We start from the raw sequence: 23,200 nt of genomic DNA, 5'->3' as shown, positions 1-23,200 counted from the left end.
TTTGGTCAGCACTTCAGTGGCTTTAACTAAGTGATGAATTACAAGTCAGAAGTAAACATGAAGTACACACACGATCTCAGTCTCTTTGAAACTTGTAAGACTCTGGGAAGGAAAATGTGACTTTTTTATAATCCAGCAAAATAACACTTGGTTTGATGGTGGAAGGCTCCATCGTAACATATGAACGAATAGAAGCTGCCCAATTGAAAGCCAGTGTGGCATAGAAGTTAGAGTGTTGTGTCAGGATATGAGAGATCCGTGTTTGAATCCCCACATTGCCATGAATGCTTGCTGGATGATCTTGGGATCTACCTGACAGGGTTGATCGGATACTATAAAATGAAAACAGTATGTGCTGCTTTCAGTATCTTCTGGGGTAGGGAGTGGGGTTCAAATGAAAATAAATCTTGGAAAATGTTGCAAAAACTGACCATTTACCTGGTCGAAACCCCCTGACTAGTCTTGAACATTACTAGATTTTCTCTGGTTAGGACTTCCAAAATACTTCAGCGCATATGAAGCAGGCCAACTCCCAAGTTGCACGCTGCAAGCATAGTAAGAATACTATAGAGAAAGTATTTGTAGCCTTGAGGTATTCCGAAGCAAAGAGGCGAGGAAGTCATTGAGAAAATGAACCAAAAGACTCCAATGCTTCAGTAAGGTGGCTTGAGACTTTTTAATGTGGTGTTGTAGCACTGGTTGAAATGGATTACCATGCAGGGTTTCTCCTCCAAACAGATCTTCCCGAAATAATACAAGCCTATAATACCAGTGTCCCATATCCTACATTCTTTAAAGTCCATCCTTATCTTGACTAGCATTTTTAACTCAGACGCGAGATGAGCAATTTGGCGATCGTCCCTGGGTGTTTGCTTAACAACTGGTCTTCATTCTTGTCACAGGTATTTGTATCAGTTTTGTTGGCAGGAGCAATGTGTAGCTAGTAATGACTTGACTAGCCGGGACAGTCCAGCTTCCTAAACATGTGCACACAGAACTTGTACAGTATAGCTTTGCTGGAGCAGAAGACCGAAAACATCTACCCATTCTTATTATTAAAAAACTGAAGTTGGAGAAAAGGCATGTCTCTGTAGGCAATATATTTGTAGGAAGTTTCTCCCTATGGAAGCATTCAAATACAGACTCCTGCATTAGGTGTCTAACATGGTGTGGTATGACTTGCCAATTACTTGGTTTCTCTTGATCAGGGGTCCCCACCGTTTTTGAACCTGTGGGCACTGCTGGAATTCTGACGCAGCGTGGTAGGCACAGCCACAAAATGGCTACTGCAGGCGGCGGAACCAGCCACAAAATGGCAGCTTCAGCTTACCTTCCATCACACTGTGAAAACCCTTTTGCTGTGGGGACAGCTGCTGCAAATGCAACGTTAAAAAAATCTGTGCAGCCAATCAGATTTCCAGTGGCAAACAGCCAATCAGATTTCAAATGGCAAATCCACTTTCTCAAAACGTGTGATGGGTGCTAAGAAAGGTATTGGCGGACACCATGTTGCCCACTGGGAACACTTTGAGGCCCCCTGCACTAGATGATTTGGCTAAGTGACTTGCTGTCATTATGCTGTTCTAACTAGCTGTGCAAGAATCAAATGCTATAGCTGAGGACCTCGTGTTCCTTACTACTTGGAGAGCCATGAAGGTGTTAAAAAAAATCTGCGGGAGGGAGGTATGAGATCTCCTACAGAAGAGATATGTGACTTTTCCAGTTAGCTATAACTAAAGCATCACTCAATAGTCATAAGCCAGTTAATCTGTAATCTACAGCAGGGAATGTACCTTGATCATACACTTGTTTGATCTCCATGACATCCCCCCCCCCCTCATCTCCAAGCCAATTTGCCTTACAAGATGATGCCTTTCCTTAATCCCTCCAGTCTCCTGGTTGGTAACTAATTTAACTGGAGAAGAGCAGGTGTTCAATTCAATATGAGCAGAATGGGTTGGCTTCCACCTGCAGATTCTTCTCTTGAGCATGTGAGCTGCTGGCTTCCAGTTGGCGGTGTCCTTCTTGGGCAAGGGAGTGGCCATTTCAAATGTGCAGAGGAATAGTGCCAAGAAGAGCCTGTTCATAACGGACAGCTGAGCATTGGTGCCCCCTGCCTATTACTTTGGAGCGGTCATAAAATGAATTGGGAGGGGGGAGAAGAGTGCTGTGTTCATTTTCTTTCCTAGTCAACGCAGTACATCATATTCAACAGATTGCACCACTAAAAAGCACATCAGCTCTGCCCTGTTCCTACCTTACCTTTCTGCAGTCTGTCTAAAGCTTCGTCCTTATGTTAGTGTGTCTTCGTTTGCTTTCCATTCTGGGCGGAAGGGCTTCAGACAATGGTGGGTGTGCAGGCTTTAGCTCCCCTGAATTGCATTCTTGTTTCCGATAGACCACTTGGATGCATCTGTGCATTCAAATACCTAATATGTGGGTGTGTGTAACGTTTGGTTCAGTCCTAGGTGTTTAGCTTGGGCATTCAGGAAGCCATCTCTAGAATATGGAGGAGGTGCTATGTTAGTAATCAGACTAAGTACCCCCAGGTTTATTTCTGATTTGCTATCTGAATTATACTACCATTTGAGATGCTTTTTAATGGTGGTGCTGGGTACCACCCCATGGCACAGAGTAGTAAGCTGCAGTCTGAGCACTGCCCACATCCTGAATTTAATCCCAATGGAAGTCAGTTGCAGGTAGTTGACTCAAGGTTGACTCAGTGTTCCAGCCTTTTGAAGTCGGTAAAATCAGCAACCAGCTTGCTGGGGATAAAAGTGTAGGCAACTGGGGAAGGCAGTGACAAACCACCCCATAAACATAGTTTACCTAGTAGATGTCATAACGTGACATCACCCCATGAGTCAGTAATGATCTGGTGCTTGCACAGGGGACTACGTTTACCTTTAATGGTGATATCATCTGTGTTATGTTCTGTAGCAAAATGTTGCTGTAAACATTTTTGCTCAGAAACATTGCAGCTGGAAGTTCAACCAGTTATCTGCCTTGACAGGGTCCTAGTTCTTATCCCACCAGCAGACGGAAGATCCTTCTGCTACTAAAGAACCATAATGTGCATCTTTAAAATATCAAGGAGAGCAACCATTCCACTTGATATGCTGACTCTCTCCTAACCTTTCCCCCCCAAAGGTAAGAATATTATGCCTGTGCATTAAGGATCCCTAACTGGATTCCAGTGGCATTACTGAGTGAAGCATTCCTGGATGCTCCTGGAGTTGTGAAGCTGGCTTCTGTCTCACCATGTCGAACGAAGTAGAAACCGCAAGTGTGAACAGTCAGCCTGCCCAGCAGCAGGCCCCTGTGAAAACACAACAGTCCAAGAAGGAGAAAAAGAAGGGTAAGAGACTACGTTTGTACACATAAAAGGTAAAAGGCTATATGTATATGCAAGCTAAAGAAGGTCCCTGGCGTCTAAGCTGCTTTGGTTTGAATGGCTTAGAGAGATGGGTCTGGTGTATAGCCCAATGCAGAAGAACTTAGGCAAGAGAGTTTGTCCAAGAAGAAAGACTAAGAGCCAAGTCTGTTACTGGTGATGCTTTTTGGTTTGTCTCGCTTGGATTCAAAGCTGTTATCTGCACTATTGGGTTTGATACAGCCAAGTGGTGAAAGCAGCAGGCAAACTTGAAACTACTCAAGTATCACATCTGGAATCTGGTCAAACCTGGCCAGATGCTGCCACCTCATGGCCTTACTACACATTGCATGTGGTCAAAAACTGCAGCCAACTCTTCCTCTGCACAACACAAACTTAGATGGGTATGTGATTTTAATGGGTGCTTAGAAACAGGGTTGTGGGTGGATGTGTCTTCCAGAATAAGCATATGAATAAAGCTGTTGCACTTGAGTGCCTACATTTTTTTTGCCTAATGTATACTTGAACATTTAAAAAAACCTTGCTTGTACAGAAGTAGGACAATGGGCGCTTATTTATTTTTAACTTGATTTGATTTATATCCTGCCCTTTCCCCTTAACACCTTGGCTCATGAGAAGAATAAATACATAATAATCAACATAAAATATAGGCATCTATTAAGTTCTAACAAATAAAATCCTAAAATCTATCAAAAAGTCTATGTCCTAACTATGATTCCCCCTAGTGCTCTTTGAAACCTATAGAAAAGCAAATCATAAATATCTATGCAGGGATATTAGTTTCTGAGAGTAGTAGGGGAGACTTCAAAGGAAGTATGCAGAAATATAAAAGCTAATCCCTTTCAGCAGGAGCAAGGAAAAAGGGGAGGGAGGAGAATGATGGCCAGTTGGTATATGTCTCATTGCTGCCCTCAACCACAAGCCTGGCAGAACATCTCTTAAGTCCTGTAGGACACAAGTCTCACTAGAAAGAGAGTCCTGCAGAATACACATCTCATTAGGAAAAAAGTTCCATCAGACTGGGGCCAAGATCAGAAAACCCTGTCTCTGGTCAAGGACAGCCAGATAATTTTCACTTCAAGGTCCATCATCATAAACCTATTACCAGACACACAGAATCTAATTGTCATTCATTGTGATTACCCCATGATACCTGAGATGTATGTGCTGTCTAGCAGGGCTTGGATCTCAGCCTTCTCAGAGTTCCTTCCACTCCCCCTTCTGTAACTGAGGCACAGCAATCATGGGATGCCCCATGGTCAAGGTAAACATCACTCACACATTCTCCCCTTGTACAACTGTTCTACAGCGTCTGAGAAGACTGATGAATATCTCTTGGCTAGATTTCAAGGCGATGGTGTGAGGTACAAGGCCAAATTGATTGGCATTGATGATGTTCCGGAAGCAAGAGGAGATAAGATGAGCCAAGATTCAATGATGAAGCTTAAGGTGAGTCGGTTGTCAACTTGCCTGCTGCCTTCCATCTCTGAAGATCATTCAGTAGGCCAGGATGACTCACACCCATAGGGCTCAACTTTTTTGTCTTCCCATGAAGAACTCTGGCAAATTTAATTCTGTAAGGTAGGAAGGCTAGAGGTGGGATTCCTCTCCCTCCAATTAAAACCGCATATTCTATTTATATTGTTAGAATTATGCCTGCCTTTGAAGTCAGCTAACTTGGAACTGATACGATATGTTAGCCTTGCAAATGTTTCTTGGCCAAGTTCAAATACCTAGAGATGTTGCAAGATTTGCAGTGAACATGTTCAGCAGCTGAACATGACTTTTTGGGATTGCTGTGCTCTGATGTGTACTCTGAGCAGCTGATACACGTTGGTCGCTAGCCCTGTTGGTTGATTGGAAACAAACTCCCAGCTAATCTCTCCCAATCATCTGCACTTCCACTTCTGTCTGGGTCCATGCAATATTGGAACACAAGCTATTCGAACTGGTACAAACAGTCGAGGAACTATGTACTGTCAAAAGTTTTCATGGCTGGAATCAACTGGCTGTTATGGGTTTTCCGGGCTGTGTGGCTGAGGTCTAGTAGTTTTTGCAGATGCGGGTGAAACATTAGAAGCAAAAACTACCAGACCATGGCCACACAGCTTGGAAAACCTACAATAACCTGTCAAGCAGCTATTTGATGGGCTGTCTGATTTTAACTGGTGGACATTCAGTCATCTCTACAAGTACCTAGTTCTGCCAAATGAATGAAAAACAAGGCTAGAATAGTCTCAAATAAAAGTCAGTATGTTTGAGGTGCCAGCATTTGATCTGCATGGATCTTGTTCATCTCCTTGGCTAGAATATGGGTGTAGTTGCACTTGTGGCCAGAAAATGCATTTTTGCCCCATGGGAAGAATGGCTAGATTTCAAGGCGATGGTGTGAGATACACACAATGTCTTCTAGGCCCCTAGTTGTTGTAATCAAATAACACTGGTAAACTGCCGTATCTGAAAAGTGTGTGACAGTTATTCACAGATGTTTTCCTGTAGTGGCAGAAATTAGTGTTCCAGTACGGTGCCTGGTTAGATGTGTGCCTCACTTAGCTTTTAGGGATCATAAGTTGTTATCAAGTAACTCTCCTACATACAGAGGTGTATCTAAGGTGGGACATGGCAGGGCACGTGCCCTGGGCACCACCCCTTCAAGGGGTCACCAGCTCACACCCTGCAGCCTCCATTGAATTGCGCCCTGCCCAGAACTCCACATGGAACTTTGGGAGCGGGGCACATAGTTCAATGCTGAACCAGGCCACACTGAGCTCAGTGTTCAACTGCACTCACCCCGCCTCCAAACTCCATGTGGAATTAAGGGGTGGGGCAGGGTAAGTTAGTAGATTTTGCCCTGGGCACCATTTTCTGTAGATGTATATTAGAGATATAAACCATTGTGAAGAACCGCTGTTGCTGTGCCCAGAACACTGTTTTGAATCATCACAAAAGTATAACCAACAAAGGCTTATTCTGAGGGCGAGTCTAAGCTCTTATGCTCATGTTGACCACTCTTGCAGGGAATGGCAGTGGCAGCTCGTTCTCAAGGACAGCACAAGCAGAAAATATGGGTGAACATCTCCCTTTCTGGGATCAAGATCATAGATGAGAAGACTGGGGTAGGTTTTTTTTAGCAAGTAAACTGTCTGAAACAGCACATGCTGACCTACTGTTAATTACCTAATCCTGGAGAATGATCCTCCATTTATGGTCTTCCATTTCAGGTTATTGAGCACGAGCATCCGGTCAACAAAATCTCTTTTATTGCTCGGGATGTGACAGACAATCGTGCCTTTGGCTATGTCTGTGGAGGAGAAGGGCAGCATCAATTTTTTGCCATCAAAACAGCACAGCAGGTAACACTTTCAGAGTGGAGTGGAACAATCTGGGCCCCAGGATGTTGATGGGTACTGTAGCTCAAGTAGCAACCTCTTGACTTCCAATGATCCTAACTACTGATCTGCACTAAGCAATACAAATTTACCATAAATCAGTGATTTTTACATTATTAACCAAAACTTTGTCCTGAGTTCCCTGAGGTGGAAAGAAAGCTCACCTTGTGCAGGAGAGGTCTTTGTTGCATAGGACCGGATGAAGAACATGCTTGTTTAAGGGGAGATATACAATAAGAGAGTGTGAATCAGTTAAATCACTTTTGCAACATGCACCATTAAATCTGCCTGTTCTGAAATGGGATGATCAAGACTGAGTCACTCACCCCCAAGGCCACGGGAATGAGGTCCTGCTAAAATACAATCCAACCCAACTCCCCAGACCAAAAGCCCAGCTCGTTACTGAACATTGTCATAACTTATCAGCTCAGGTTCTCAAAAGGTGCTCCCCCATAAATAAAACGCAGGGGAGGAATTGTGGACTGCATATCACTTTATTTCTTGGACTGCCTTTATCCTTTAAAGATCAGTCTTAAAATATTTGGAGGATCAAGCGCTTGACATTTCGGTACTTGAACAAACAACATACAGAGCACAAGCAACTGGACTCTCCCATGATATTCTGGTTGATTTTTCTGGTGTGAAAAAGTAGAAATGTTGAGTAACTGCCCAGGGTCTGCTATGGGCTGTTACTGACCAGAACAGCCTACCTTTCTGAAGAACAGTGTGTACATAGCGAGACCATTTGCTTCTATTGGAATCCATTGTATTCATTTAATTTATACTGGATAGTAAATGTCGGTAGTATGAAACCGTCATTCCAGATACTTGAGTCTTCCTCTTCCTGTCTTCCAGGCTGAGCCGTTAGTTGTAGATCTGAAGGATCTATTCCAGGTAATTTATAATACAAAGAAAAAGGAAGAGGAGGACAAGAGAAAGGTAAGGGCAGTTAAACAATGCTGTTTAATGTAAACCTTTCTTGATTTACTAGAGAGTCAGCCATATGATGAAATCTTTAAAGTCCAGGGGCAAAAGCAAGCTTCTGGGTTCTCAAATCTTTGTGTCTGCGTGTTTTAAAAAAAGGGTTCAGATCAGATCATGGCTCAGATCACGATCTTAAAACCTCTCCATCTAAAGAACCAGTGTAATGTGGTGGTTAAAAGGTCAAGATCTGAGTCTGAAGTTGACTTCCTACTTTGCCATGGAAGATTGCTTAGATGGTTGAGCCAGTCACACTCAGCCTTTACTGACCTGACAGGGTGTATGTGGTGATAAAATGAAGAAGTGGAGAACATTGTAGGCCACTGTGAGGAGAAACGTATGGTATAAATTAAGTAATCCTATAAAGAATACTATGATAGATTCATTGGGTACAAGATAAGGCTGGCTGATACTGAATGGCAGAAGCATACCGGGGGAAAATGGTGCCCAGAGACATCCGTTCTCTGGGCGCTCCCTATTTTGCCTGGGCCATACACCCCCAGCTTATAAAAGGAAAAGTCCCAGCACAGAGCCTTCCAGTTGCTTCTGTCCTCCCCAGAGAGGAGGGCAAAAGGGACTGCCGGCTGCCATCTCGGAGCCAGCAGCTGGGACTGGGTGAAGCCTGGGGGTCCTCTGGCTTCCTTGACCCCGCCATGTTGATGACAACATGGGCAGGGCCAAGGGCGCCAGAAGACAAGGCAGCAGGATTTCCTTCTGCCTTGCCGTCTTCCTGGTCAGGTGTGGTCATGTGATTTTGCACCCTCACATGAACAGATCAGTGGTGCCCGGGGACAGAGGCAAATGGTGCCCTGTCCCTAGGCAAATATGCCACTGCTGAATTGTGCCCTTGGCATGCTGGAAACCAGAGGCAAAAATAGGTTGGATCCAACCAGCTTTTCTGCTTGGGGAAAAAAGGAGGGGGCCCTTTAACCATCCAGAAGGCAATGATGAGAATTGTGGGATTTGCATGTGCAAAAAACCAGGTAGGATAAGGTGTGTAGAATGGAAGGCCATTGGATGAGAATCTGTGGAAATGTTTGGCTGTGTTAAATCCAGAAGAAGTCATCCTACTTGTAGTAACTGAACTGTCTGAGATAAAAGGATGCAAGCTGTTGTTCCTTGATAACTTCAGCTGTGCAATGGGACTATATACTAAAAGTTAACTTCTTTTTTTCAGAATGAAGAAGCTAATAAGACAGCAGAGGTAAGAAAAGACCAAAACATATAATGCCCTGCAAGACTATATGTACCCGTTGCGTAGGGTATAGTTAAAAGGTGCACAAAGCTAAGCAGATATGGGTCTGAATAATGCTCGCTTGGGAGATCACCTGGGAATTTTCTGTAAGATGCTGTGAGATCTATGGGGCAGTAGGATAAAGAGGTAGGAAAGGGCTTCTCCTACAAGTGTTGATTCTTACTGATCCTGCAGTGTGTCAGAACACAACAGTTTTGGGCTGTTCCTTGTCTCGTAGATATGACTTTGCATTCCTTTGTTGCAGAATGGCAGCGATGATTCAACTGATCAAGCTGGCAAAGTAAAGCTGGTATGTAGGACTTTCTAGCCAAAGTAAACAACTAAACTTTTATGTGATGGTTCATCCAAAACAGCGTCAGTTATCTGAATGCACAGTTATCTGAATGCACAGTTATCTGAATACACATCTAATCTATAAGTGTGTTGTAATTAAAGGCAGCTAGGTTCTAGCTCTCAAACATCCATATATGCTCTGTTGTTGTCCAAGTGACCTCTTAAGTGACTCTTATTTTTGTTTCCGAAAGGGTGTTGATCAGATGGATCTATTTGGAGACATGTCAACTCCTCCTGACCTGAGCACTCCCACAGTGAGTAAAAGCTTGGCTTGCAATGCGCCATCAATTGGCAGGGCCAGTAATCTCCTTCAGCACCAGAAACAGGGAAATTAGGTGGAGGATGACCAATTGGCTATCACCTTTGGTGGGCTGATGTCCATCACAGTTATTGCTGGGAAAAGCAGTTCTTCTTGTCATGTGTGGCAAAAGCTTTAAGCCATGCAGAAGACGACATGACCTGAGCTGGCACTGCATGAAGCTCCTCCTCAGAAGAAAATAGGTTGGTAAAATCCACAGCCCCTAAAAATCTTGGTTTGAGTTGGCAAAGAAATTGCATCACAAAATGGTCCCAGTACCACGTTAACGAGAACATCTCTTCTAGAATAGCAAAAGACACAAAATGACTGGCGTTCATCTGTAGGGGCAGAGGAATATTTCAGTACGCTGATGTACCACTGAGTGAAATTAGTAGTATCACCATCCTGCAAGGTGCATGACAAGTTCTTAGCAGCCTTCTCTATTGGTAGTGCCAGCAGCCGAGAAGCTGACATTCAATGGGAGAGAATATATTTGCGCTGTTATTAAAAACATCTCTGATGACAGGGAAAGGAATGTGTGTCCCAGGGAGGACAAATACAGCAGAAATCTGCAGTCTATCTGGCATCCCTAAGTAGCAGTGCAGCAGAATCAGGTGCAGCAGTAAACCTTTGTATCTGTAACTGCAGTGTGCTTTTAGAGAATGTTTCATGCTTCCTTCTATGATTATTGTTACAGGAAATCCCATTTAATCTCTATCCAACAAATTGTCTTCATTCCCTGCTTGTAAACTTCACAATCTTCTGGCTGGCTATACTTGGAGGTTGCTAGATTAGGTTGCTAGATTAAACCGTTGGTTCTGATCCATTAAGGCATAGGTGTCAAACTCACGGCCCTCCAGATGTTATGGACTGCTGTTCCCAACTGTAGTCCATAACATCTGGAGGGCCACAAGTTTGACACCTGGGCATGAAGGTGTCGTCTGTTCGACATCACTCATGTTCTGAAGCAACTTCTAAATAGCCTTCACTCTGTATCCCATCCTTCAGAATTTCATAGTTGATTATATGTACTTGAGCTAGGAAAATTTCCAAGGTAAAAACTTGTGCAATTTTGTGGGCCAACTTGCTTGTAGCTCACAAGGCATTCTATTTAGAAACTGAAGTTCATAGCGAAACTGCTTATGCTTATTTTTACAACTGACCGATCAGCCCACAACTGCTTGCACATGTCTAAACTCTGTGGCTTAATTCATCCACTAATTCATCTTCTTTTCCAAACATAATAGGAGGAGGATAAAGAGGTCCTGTTAGTGGATTTAAATGCTGAAATTGAGGCCCCTCCAACTTCTGTCAAAGAGGATGATCTTTTCTTGAATGACATCACGCCTTCTCTGTCACAGCCAAAACCACCACCACCCTTCTTGCCTGAAAATGCTTTCTCTGCAAACCTCAGCTTTTTTCCTACTCCCAACCCTGACCCTTTTCGCGATGATCCTTTCACACAACCTGACCAATTGGCACACCTCCCTCTTGATTCTTTAAAACTTTCCAATCAGAAGATGGCAAGTGCAGCTGTCAGCAGTGGTGTGAATGGTGACGTAGACTACTTTGGGAAACAGTTCGACCAGATTTCCAACCGAACGGGCAAGCAGGACTTGCAGGCCAGCCAATGGGGGCTGGAGAGTCAGCCAGCTCAGCTAGCAACGAGGACTCCCAACGGGGTGCCAGAGAGAGAACAGAATGGCTTCATTGCCCAATCCCCGCCAAACGTATTCACAGAGAGCCCTTCCAAAGGATTACCCGTGCAAAATGGATTACGGCTAGACTCCGACAGCGGCATCCAGTTGGCAGCTCATGACGCGATAACCATTAGTCCTCCTCCACAAAGTACCAAGCCAGGAAGAGGAAGGAGGACTGTTAAGGTGAACCTTGGGACTTGTGCTCAAACTGGGGGCGTGCATGTGTTCTACTTGGGCTGGGTGAAGAAGCCGTCTTTTTCCTCCAACAGAAGTGCTTCTTTCTCTGGCAGGCATACTTGCCTTCAATCTTAAGTGGCCTCTGCCCACTGTAAACCCTACATGTGTGGCTTAGCTTTATGTCTGCATTCATATTTCTTTCTCAGTGTACCTTTCTCTCTCTTCCCTAATGCTGACGTGGCTTTTGTAACTCTGGTAAGTACAAAGCTCTGAATGAGTGTCTCAGTAGTGATTTGGAAGACTGTATTGCAGTGTGACCAAATGCCGCCATTGAAGCGAGCTTGAGCATGTTAACTGAGAAGGGAGGATAGATAATGAAGTTGTAGGCTGGACTGCACATCCTTGTAAGAAAGGACAGAGAACTGTGCATACATTGTTGTCATGGAACTGATCTTGGACTTTGTCCTAAAAAACTGACAGAACTATTGGCTAGTTTGATTCAGTTTTATGGGTAGCCTGCCAGACATCTGTGTTCTGATACAATCATAAGAATTTGTCTGGCATTTCCAATTTCTCCTCCTCCTTTTTTGGTCAGATATTGAAGCAGGAAAAAACTAACCACTCCCCAGCTGTTAAACCAACTTATGCCTAAAATGCTAAAGAACAGGGGTGGGACGGGGTCTTCTAGAGAAGGTCTGAAGGGGAAACTACCTGGGAATGAGATAATTGGCCTCTGGGCAGGTAGTATATAAGGTCTGTAAAAATGTTTGCATGGAAAATTATTGTGGTAATCTAGAAAATGATTCTTTCTATTTCAGAGTCCATCTAATGACTTGTTTGGATCAGACTTTTTTGCTCCTAGCGTTCCCACAACAAACACTTTGACTACTGCTACAGTCCAACCATCACCAGTGCCAACCAACCCTTTGGACCTCTTCAAATCTAGTTCTCCTGCAGTAGCTCCTATGCCTGGACTAGGTTAGTAAGAATTGGGGGAAAGTGGTACTGGGGAGAGATAATCTCCTCACATGATTGGAGTAAAGAACAGTGTATGACTGCAGGCTTAGCAAGGAACAATGGTGGCCACAGAGCCATGTAGGGAATATCTACAAGGCACTACATCCTCTGCAAAACAGGCTTCTAGCATACCCAATAACTGCTTCAGCATAACTGAAGTGTGACTTTTCCTCCCTAGGTGGCTTGCCTACAGCTACTTCCCCAATGCCAGGATGGGGGCCCTCATCTACTGTCTTCAACCAGCCCACGTCAGTATTTCCTGGACCTGTTCTGAGCGTTCAGCCAGCAAACTTTCCTCAACCTCTCGGATTCGGCAGTACTCCACAAGTTCCTAGCTGGAATCAGTCGGCGTCCCTAGGAGCCCCAACCCAGCCTCCAGCTCCTGATCTCTGGGGCCATCCAGCAAGTGTTTCTCCTCCAAATGCTTGGCCACAGCCATCCTCCTCAGGAAACCCTTTCCAGGCCAGCCTGTTCCCATCTGCACCAACTGCCCAGCCCCCAACGCTGTTGTCTTCCATGTCTTCAACCAGTCCTCCTCCTCAGCTGCCTCCCAGAACTGCACCTCCAAAGGAGACAGCCAAGAAGGAAAGTGATGCCTTCACAGCTCTGGATCCTCTTGGAGATAAGGAGATAAAGGATGTAAGAGAGATGTTCAGAGACTTCCAGCTGAGAAAGCCACCTGCTGTGCCTGCCAGGAGGGCAGAGCAGCAACAAGGTCTGTCTGGTGTGTCTGGAGCCTTTGCCAGTTACTTCACTAACAAAGTAGGGGTTCCTCAAGATCTGGCTGACCATGATGACTATGAAGCTAGTCAGCTGTCTGCTAAAATCAGCGGTAAAGCTGCCTCTTCTTCCTATCCACATTCTTCCATATCCACATGTAGAAAATGTTGACAGAGAGAAATTTTTCTCTCTTTCTCACAATACTAGAACCAGGGGGCATACATTGAAAAAGCTGGGGGGAAGAATTAGGACTGATAAAAGGAAACACTTCTTCACCCAACATGTGATTGGTGTTTGGAATATGCTGCCACAAGCGGTGGTGATGGCCACTAACCTGGATAGCTTTAAAAGGGGCTTGGACAGATTTATGGAGGAGAAGTCCATTTATGGCTACCAATCTTGATCCCCTTTGATCTGAGATTGCAAATGCCTTAACAACCAGGTGATCAGGAGCAACAGCTGCAGAAGGCCATTGCTTTCCCATCCTGCATGTGAGCTCCCAAAGGCACCTGGTGGGCCACTGCGAGTAGCAGAGAGCTGGACTAGATGGACTCTGGCCTGATCCAGCTGGCTTGTTCTTATGTTCTAGGGGAAGTTCGTCCACTTCTGCTTATTCTGTCTCCCCAACCCCTGTCAAGTAGCTAGAGGGAAATATTGTGTGCTTGGTGTGCTGTATTTGTAAGTGGTCTCTCCCTGTGCGTGCCTTCACTGATGATGTACAGATTAATTTTGGGGAGTAGCCATGTTTGTCTGCCATGGAATAGCTACAGTTGAGTCCAGTAGCACCTTACAGGTCACCAAGATTTTCAGAGTACAAGTTTTTGAGAGTCAAAACTCCCTTAATCAGATATCCGACATGTGATGAAGAGAGCTTTGACTTCTGAAAGCTTACACTCCAAAGACCTTGGTGGTTACTAAGGTGCTACTGCACTCAAACCTAGCTATTCCAGTGCAAATTTAGTTTCCAGTGAGTGACCAAGCTAAGGTTCAATTGAGTAGCCTTTGTTGTCTGCCTGTGCCTCATTCTCTGCTCCCTTCCTCGCCAAAATCTATCCAACAGGAATGCTGTTTGCCATCTTGTAGCAACCCTATAAGATTACCAAGATGCACACAAGTTGCCCTAGCGCAGTGATGGTGAACCTATGGCACAGGTGGGCACGCACAGGTGGGCACAGGCAAACAATGTGACCCCCGACACACACATCTAGGCTGGCCTGGGCCGCTGGGCTCAATTATTAGCATTAAACCTAAGACCTAGTTTTGGGGAAATAGTGTAGGTAACCCTGTTAAGCGCTGTTAAACCTCACTAATTTTCATGCAAAGAACTAAAGCGTGATCCTCTACCTGGGAGTAAGCTCGGTTGCTGGCAATGGGGCTTGCTTCTGAGTAAACCCTCCTAGGGTCGTGATTCACCCGTTGGAAGAGTTGCACGGTTGCTTCAAAGCAAAGCCACCGACTACCGCCAAGCTTACTCCTGAGTAACGCACACCTCAGAATCAACCTTTTTTTCTAAACAAAAACCTCAATATTCAGGTTAAATTACCATGTTGGCACTTTGCAATAAATAAGTGGGTTTTGGGTTGCAACTTGGGCACTCGGTCTCAAAAAGGTTCGCCATCGCTGCCCTAGTGCTATGAGAAAGCATTCCTGTTCTCGTAACAGCTGTTGGTCTACTTACTACTTGTAGATACCAGAACTAAACCTGGGACCTTCTGCTTTCAATGTGTAATATTTCTACTTGAAATTCTGGAAAAGCACAGAATAGGCAGCACGGGCCTCAACAGGTCCAACAGGTCCAACTCAGCAAAAGGCAGGTTTATGTGCTTTGTGCAGTGGGTAGCTCTATACTAGTGTGGCCTGAGGTTAAAAAAAAGAAGCTCACTGTTAGCCCCATACTAGGACAGGCTCTGTGAGGGCCTTTAAGGATCTTCATGTATGTTTTGTTTTATTTAGAAAACTCATACCCTGCCTTTCTGCCCTTGTCGGGACTACCAAATGGGATTACAGGCTGTTGTTGGATGAGCCCCTTCATCCAAACAAACCTTCCTAAGGAGTCCTGCTTTCCAAAAATGAAAATTTAACTGCAAAACATGCTTTTCAAGATGCATGAGATTGTGCCTTTTGTGATGAAATGCTAGAGGAGTTTACAGCAAGACTTGAAGAGCTGTATTAAAGATCTCTTACAATTGCTGTTGCATCCTGGTTCTGTGGTAACTATGAAGTTGCTCATGATCTCATTTGTCAGTAACATGAGCTGCAGTTCTAGCACTCTTTTGAGCGTTTGCTTTGTATCCTTTGCAAGCAGTCCAGCCGTGCCACCCCCTGAGCCCTCCGGAAGAGGGCGGTATATAAATATAACCAATAAACCAATAAATAAATAAGGTACAGTCTCATAATTTAAGGCATAGGTGTCAAACTCGTGGCCCTCCAGATGTTATGGACTACAGTTCCCATCATCCCCTTGCCAGCATGATGCTGGCAGGGGATGATGGGAACTGTAGTCCATAACATCTGGAGGGCCGCGAGTTTGACACCTGTGATTTAAGGCATCTGTACACTTAACGCCTTGGGCATCCCCTAGATGTAACACAAGGATTTTGAGCACATGTGAAAAATTGGTGTGCTTATAAGTGAGGATTAGCTTCAGGTCTGATATAATGGTGCCAACCTATACAGAGTTTGATCCTTTGTGTCCACCAGCACCAGTTTTAAGTGTCAAACGGAGGTTTGTCACTCGTGACTTAAAGCAACAAGAAGTTTTCTTTTCTCCCCGTAGAGCCACCAAAGCCTGCTCCCAGACAAACCATTGCACCTGTTAAAAATCCTTCTGAGGACCCATTTGAAAACCCTTTCAAGCTGGACCCTTTTGGTGCTCCCTCACTAAGTTCAGTAAGTATTGGAACCCAAGCCAGCTGACGGGTTGCTGACAGATTGGCATAGTCAACTGTGTCAGTGGCCCTGGGGCCATGCAACCGGGCAAAACTTTTGTTGCTATGGAATTTAGGCACCAGTTCAGGATTTTTTAATGTGCTATATTTGATCATAAGGAGCTCTGTGGCTCAAAGTGGTAAGCTTGGAATATGTTTGGAATATGCTGCCACAGGAGGTGGTGATGGCCACTAACCTGGATAGCTTTAAAAGGGGCTTGGGCAGATTTATGGAGGAGCAGTCGATTTATGGCTACCAATCTTGATCCTCCTTGATCTGAGATTGCAAATGCCTTGACAGTCCAGGTGCTCGGGAGCAACAGCCGCAGAAGGCCATTGCTTTCACATCCTGTATGAGAGCTCCCAAAGGCACCTGGTGGGCCACTGCGAGTAGCAGAGAGCTGGACTAGATGGACTCTGGTCTGATCCAGCTGGCTTGTTCTTATGTTCTTAAGCTGCAGTACTGCAGTCACAGCTCTGTTCATGACCTGAGTTCGATCCTGACAGAAGTCGGTTTCAGGTAGCCGGCTCAAGGTTGACTCAGCCTTCCATCCTTCCTGGGTTGGTGGTAAAATGAGGATCCGGCTTGCTGTGGATAAAGTGTAGACAGTTGGGGCAAGGCAATGGCAAACTACCTTGTGAAAATAGTCTACTGATACCCTTTTCCACCAGAAGAATTAGGTAGAAGTGTAACTTCATCCCCCACATGCTGGACCGTGTTTGTTTTAGAATGCTCCATTTGGGTTCTGATACCTACCTAGATAGGCACTAGGACTCAAGTGGAGCATTCTAAAACAAACACAGTCCAGCATGTGGTGGATGAACTTATTCTACCTAGTTCTTTTGGTGGAAAAGGGTATAGTAAACACCATGATGTGATGTCACCTCATGAGTCAGTAATGACATGTTGCTTGCACAGGAGACTAACTTTACCTTTTACCCGTATTTGATCATACATGAGATGGGTTGCCTCTGTTAGGGAAGCCTGACCCTCAGTTTGCAAGACCTGAGCAAGGCTGTTAACAATAGAACATTTTGGAGAAGAAGGATTGGATTTATACCCCCCCCCCTTCTACTCCTTGTAGTATCGGTGCAGGTGGTAAAATCCTTATGGCACTTCCAGGATAAAGTTAGTGGATTGATACTCTATCAGCCCCTTCCAGCATGGCCAGTTGGCCATGCTGGCAGGGGCTGATGGGAATTGTAGTCCATAACATCTGGAGTGCCAAAGGTTCGCCACCACTGCTGTAAGGAGACTCAAATGGGCTTTCAAACTCCTGTCCCTTCCCCCCCTTACAACAAACACCCTGTGAGGTAGGTGGGGCTGAGAGAGCTCTGAAGAATTGTGACTAGCCCAAGGTCACCCATCTGGCATGTGTTGGAGTGCACAAGCTAACCTAGTTCACCAGGTAAGCTTCCACAGCTCTAGTGGCAGAGCGGGGAATCCAGCCTGGCTCTCCAGATTAGAGTGCACCTGCTCTTAACCACGACTCCACACTGGCTCTCCACTGATTCATAGGGCTGTCATGAGTCAGGAGTGACTTGAAAGCACTTCACATGCACACTTGAACTTAGGGCACAACATTTAATGGAAGGGTGTATCAGTGGTGGCATCTAGTCCTGCCTCTGCCTTATAAGAGTCATACTGCAATTACCACATACAGTATCTTCTAAACCCGCTGCTTCCTCTTTCCTCTGCCACCTGGTCTGAAATATACACAAACGAAAGTCCAGCACAAATACACAGCTGCATAGCTCATCTTAAGAATTGCCACACATCCTTGAAAGGACTGAGACAGGTGTGAGTCAATAATCATCCAGTTAGGTATGTAAATATGGCAGATGGCAGCAATTTGTGCATGGAATAGATGGCTTATTCCAGACTGGTGTGCATCTGGAAAGTTTGTATAGCTATTGCTTTAAGCAAGCATGGTTTTAGCATCGCCAAATTGCTTTGGCTTACCTGGGCGCTCTCTTCTCCTCATCCTGTTTGAGTGGAAAGGGGAGGGCCAGCCCTGAAGTTCTGAACTGTAATATCTAGAGTGACTTTCTTCAGAGGAGAGAGGGAAGGCTGTGTGGGCTTACCTATGCAAGAGGTGGCCATCTGTATTCTAGCTTCAGCTCCCTTGTCAAGTGTGATTTGCCCCTCCTTCAGTGTTAACCTCAAGGGATAACCTTGATTCTGATTGTGTAGATGGAAAAAGAACATTCTCTTCACTTACAAGTTGATAAGGGACTTGTGTTAAAATATCTATTTGAATAAAAAAATCCCCTTTAAAATACTGACTACTTTGTTTTAATTTCTTCTAGGCTACAGTTCCACCTTCTGCTTTATTTGGGGATCCTTTTAGAAATCCATTTGTATAAACCTGGTAAGTTTGCAGTTGTAGCCGCACCTGTAAATGCACTTATAAAAAGGCAAACCCTGGGCGACTTTTTTAGCAGAGTGTATTTTCCCTTCAATGTAGTTTATACCCACATAAAGGAACATGTTTATAATGCAAGGTATCAAATGCAAAAGCCAACAAACCATATTATAACTGAGCCAATCAAAATAGAATAAACCTTTTTGCCCGGGCCCCAAGGTTAAAGGGGGCCCATTTCAGGAGTCTCCTTTAACCTTCGGGTTACTTGAGAATCCCCTGACAGTTCCTCCTCCTTACCCCCACACTGCTCAGGATACTGATATCTGCTTTGGAGGTTTGGCAAATCCCCCTTTTTTCTGCATATCTGGGGGCATCCCCCAGGTTTGTAGAAAAATATCCTTTCTCTAAGTATGCACTAATAGGGTTGTGCTCAGTGGTGGGATCCAAAAATTTTAGTAACAGGTTCCCATGGTGGTGGGATTCAAACAGTGGCGTAGTGCCAATGGGGCTGGGCGGGGCACGACAGGGGTGTGGCCGGGCATTCCGGGGGCAGGGCATTCCTGGGCGGGGCTGTGGCAAGGACGCAGCTGCTGCGCCGGTCCTTGGGCAGGAAACGAATGCACGTAGGCGCAGGCTGCCACACACGCCGGTGCACCTCCTGCTAGACTGCTTCAAGTTCTGCGCGCTACTGCTGAGAGGAAGGGCATAAGTAAGGCAAAAATCACATGGCAAAATCACCAATTAGTAACCCCCTCTCGGCACACACGAATAATTAGTAACCTACTCTCGGGAACCTGTGAGAACCTGCTGGATCCCACCTCTGCTTGTGCTGAGAGTTAGATATAACAACGTTGTCACAGTTTGCTTTATGATGATTGGTGCTCAGAAAACCTACCAAAAAATAACTCCCAAAGTTAAACGTCACAGGAAAAGTTGATAAAAATTACAAACAGATGACTTTAGATCATCCAAGTATTTTATTTTGCAATGTGGCATATAAAGCAGATGAGGTAAATCAGAGCATATTCTGCTCAATTTTGATAGTTTAAACATCCATGGAAAAATTTTAGTACTCTTGCACTCCTCTGCTCCTTTTATCTTTAAAACAACCTTGTGAGGTATGTTAGGCTGAGGGAGTATGACTAGCCAAGGCTCACTCAGTGTGTTGAACTTGGGTGTCCCAGATGCTCTTACCCACTATCCTACTTAAGACCTTGTACCGCACATGCCACTTATACCATTTCAGACATTTCCAATCCTAATGTTTACAACAAAAGTTTGCCTGGATTCTCCTACTCAAAACATTGTTTCCTGGCTAGAAGTTTTTTCCCCCATGCATGCTCTGCAGCGATGCTTCATAGCATCGCTGATTCATTGATACCAAAAATTGTGGGGGCGGGGGTTGGGACACCAGAAATAATAAATTTTAAGAGGAGAGGGACCAAAAAAACGGCAAAGCAAGTGCTGAAATTGATGTTTGGTAACTTCACAGGGGGCATGTGGTTTTGGCAAGAAAAATAAAACATTTCAGTTTGATCACACTGTGAGGGAACCCAGCTTGGAAATGTTTCAGTGAAAAGAAACACCATGTAAGGGTTTTCAGATACAAGGGAGAAAAGGTGCTTTGGAAACATTTCCAAAAGGAAAGGGGGGGTGGGAACGTGCAACTCCATGAAGGAAACATTTTTATTTCCAGCCTGAAAACATCATTTATTTATTTTTATTGGATTTATATCTGGCCCTATTCCCGTGGGGCTCATAAATGGCAAATGAGGGAAAGGCCCTCCTATTGTAATCAATCCTAACTGTACCTGCGTTCTATGGAGAGACGAACACATGAGCCAACTTTCTAACCCATCTTCTTTTTCCACCAGAAGCAAGTATTACTGGACTTCATTGGCAAAAGATGTTATGGATAACTGGACACTCCCCACCCCCCATTATGGTCTTCACTCCGTATTTGTCTGCCTCGTTGATCCACTCATGTATTGTAAATCATTCCAAAAAGACCTTGGGTTGCTGCCACCTAAAGCCAAGGAAGGAATTTGTTAGACACCAACTACATCTTGTGGGAAAGAACTTTGGCCTTCATGGAGATAAACTGAACTTTTTTTGGTTTTTGGTGTCCACTTGTTCTTCACTCCTCTCTACAACTAACAGTCTTCAAAAGTGAAGCGAATGGGAAACGGGATGCTTGTTGGATGAAGTCACATAGCCTTGTGTTCACCTCCACCCACCAGGGAAAGAAACAGCACAGAGCTGCCAAGATTATAAACAGTTTCGAATACTTTTAGCTTTAAGAACTTTTCACCACTCCGAACCCACCTCTTCCAATGAATGTCAAAGGTGAGAAAAGGGCAAATGAATAAATAGGGCAAGTGCTATATTTGGGTCCAGACTGGTTAGTTCAAAAAAGTGTATTTGGTTTTAAGGTTGTGTATCTGATCCAGTGGCAGTTGAGGGAAACTCTGGTGCTGTCTTGTCCAGGACAGACAAATTACTCACAGTTCTGTTTCCAGTAAAACATTGGTTAACAAGACTGTGCTTCTATAAGCAAAACAGTATTGAGAAAAGGATAGAGACAGAAATGCAGTTTTAAAGAAACTCCAGTACTGTTGTACAACTGAAAAGCAATTCTGTCTAAAGCAACTTTGTTTTTCAAATAAAATTGCCACTTTGCTGAGCAAGCCACATTTGTGGCTTGGGATTATTTGCAGAAAGATGTAATGTATCAACAAGGAGACTCGAATGATCAAAATGGCCGTCCAAATTCTACAGTATCTCATTGGTTGTTCTTGGCATCTAAGAACATAAACCTGAGAAGTGTCTATTTTAATGATTGGATAAGTGCAAGCTCGGTGATCTTCTTACTAGGAAGCACTGTCTGCAGTGACCAGTTTTTGCCAATGGGTTATGCTGTTCTTTCTGTGTACATACTCTACTGCACTTTCCTGTAATGCAAGAAAAAGCTATCCATTTATGTGTGTGTGTCTTCCCTGACTGGAAATGTAGAAATTTATGAATCTTGTTATAGTGTAAAAAGTAGCCATCAAATGTTCTGACATTAAATGTAACTTGACTTCAAAAGTAGGATCTCTCCTGGATTGTCTTACCAAAAATGGCACATTTTGGGCATTTTATTGTGCTGGAGGCCTAAACTGGCCAAGCAGTGACTGATAAAATGAATTATAGTTATTGAGTTCATCTAAAATGACTGCTTTATGACATTTGCCATGAAATAAAGCAAGGCAGAAGCATGGGTTGAACCACAATGGTAGCAGAATTAGCTAGGACTTTGGTGAATTAGCTAGGGCTTTAACAGGTACCTGAAACTATCAAGGCTATACCGGGTTAATATCTAAGAATTAGAGTAAGGTGAGCATCAGACTGGATCTTCCGTTTCATTGTTAAACATTCTTAAACACTTGTGTGGTCCCTTTGGGCACACAAAGCTAATGCCAGCCACAGATGCAGGCAAAATGGCAGGAGAAAATGCTACTAGAACACGACCATACAGCCTGGAAACCACACAACACCCCAGTGATTCCAGCTGTGTTAGTCCATGTAAATGGACTGATAACCCCACCCACAATACAATGCACTCAACCACACCTTTGCACAGCAAGTTCCACCCAAACACTTACTGATTGGTTCCCCACCCTGGGACATGGACAATATATACCCCACTATACATTCCCTCCTCACTGGGCACAGTGTATAACCGTAAAACGCAGTAAAATGAGATTTTAAATTGCTCAACGCCGGATTTAGTAGCTGTGGAGCAAGGGTCACATATTGAGAACAGCTGGTAAATGTTTGATCCTGGAAACAAACAAAAGTCCATTTAGTGAGATCTATCTCTGAAAGAAATTGACTTATTCTAATCAAGTCCTTTGTTGCCAAATATTTCCCTCCTCTACAGCTGCTCTTCCGAGAGTCAGCATGAGGTTGTAGTTACATCTCAGACTAGTGCCTGGGAGACCTAGATCTGAATCCCCACTCTGCCATGTTGGCTTGCTTGGTGACCTTAAGCTAGTCACCAGGTTGTCGTGAGGATCAAAATGCAGAAAGGGGACTACAATGTAAGCCACTTGGGATTCTTGCTGGGGAGAAAGGCCAGGTATAAATTTAAAAAATCAGTGAAAGGGCCCACCAATCTCAAGGCTGTTATGATCAGAGGCGTGCCAAGGGGAAATGGCACCCGGAGACAAATTGTCTCTGAGCGTGCCCCCCCGGGGGCGGCGCACTGCTCCCCTCCCCACTCCCTCCCTTTGCTCCTGGCTCCGACAGTCCCTTCTGCCCTCCCTTCCAAGTGTAAAGGGTGCAGTTAGCAAGCTTGATTTGCATGTGTTGAGTGGGATCCACTTGTTAAAACAGGCAGATGGTTCTTTCTCCCACCCTGGACTTTCCACAGGTATATATACTCCACTTGCTTTACTACCAGCAGATCCTCTGAAGATGTCAGCCACAGATGCAGGCAAAACATCAGGAGAGAATGCTATTAGAACACGGCCATACACCCCGGAAACCACACAACACCCCAGTGATTCCAGCCGTGAAAGCCTTCGACAATACATTGATATTGGTTCTGATTAAGCCCCATTGGTTCTGATGAATGTCCATTGACTGTTCTGCTTTGTACA

At 44.5% G+C, this 23,200-nt stretch overlaps 1 protein-coding gene across 4 annotated transcripts; it reads left to right on the top strand.

The window, feature by feature from the left end:
- Nucleotides 1–3,131: 3,131 nt before the first annotated feature.
- DAB2 (DAB adaptor protein 2) lies at nt 3,132–21,644 on the top strand. Of its 4 annotated transcripts, none has more exons than XM_048503937.1 (14): nt 3,132–3,358; nt 4,704–4,843; nt 6,412–6,510; nt 6,616–6,747; nt 7,639–7,722; nt 8,942–8,968; nt 9,264–9,308; nt 9,544–9,606; nt 10,898–11,533; nt 12,346–12,505; nt 12,723–13,259; nt 16,041–16,153; nt 18,502–18,563; nt 20,432–21,644. In XM_048503937.1, exons 1-13 carry the CDS (start codon nt 3,262–3,264, stop codon nt 18,556–18,558), a joined length of 2,190 nt encoding a protein of 729 aa, XP_048359894.1. In that variant the 5' UTR covers nt 3,132–3,261; the 3' UTR covers nt 18,559–18,563; nt 20,432–21,644. The 4 variants fall into 4 exon arrangements, with proteins under 4 accessions (XP_048359894.1, XP_048359893.1, XP_048359892.1 ...); XM_048503936.1 differs by having other exon boundaries at nt 12,723–13,376; nt 20,435–21,644; XM_048503935.1 differs by having other exon boundaries at nt 12,723–13,376.
- Nucleotides 21,645–23,200: the final 1,556 nt, after the last annotated feature.

The sequence above is a fragment of the Sphaerodactylus townsendi genome, linkage group LG07, assembly GCF_021028975.2.
Source record: "Sphaerodactylus townsendi isolate TG3544 linkage group LG07, MPM_Stown_v2.3, whole genome shotgun sequence".
NCBI lineage: Eukaryota > Metazoa > Chordata > Lepidosauria > Squamata > Sphaerodactylidae > Sphaerodactylus > Sphaerodactylus townsendi.
The sequence above is the reverse complement of the archived record's forward strand: the minus strand, read 5'-3'. Positions and strand labels throughout refer to the sequence as shown.

Coding starts and splice junctions, on each gene's coding strand:
- DAB2 (XM_048503936.1), top strand. CDS start 3,262: ATGTCGAACGAAGTAGAAACCGCAAGTGTGAACAGTCAGCCTGCCCAG. Junction 7,723..8,941: donor AAGAGGAGGACAAGAGAAAG/GTAAGGGCAGTT, acceptor TCTTTTTTTCAG/AATGAAGAAGCTAATAAGAC. Junction 9,607..10,897: donor CTGACCTGAGCACTCCCACA/GTGAGTAAAAGC, acceptor CAAACATAATAG/GAGGAGGATAAAGAGGTCCT.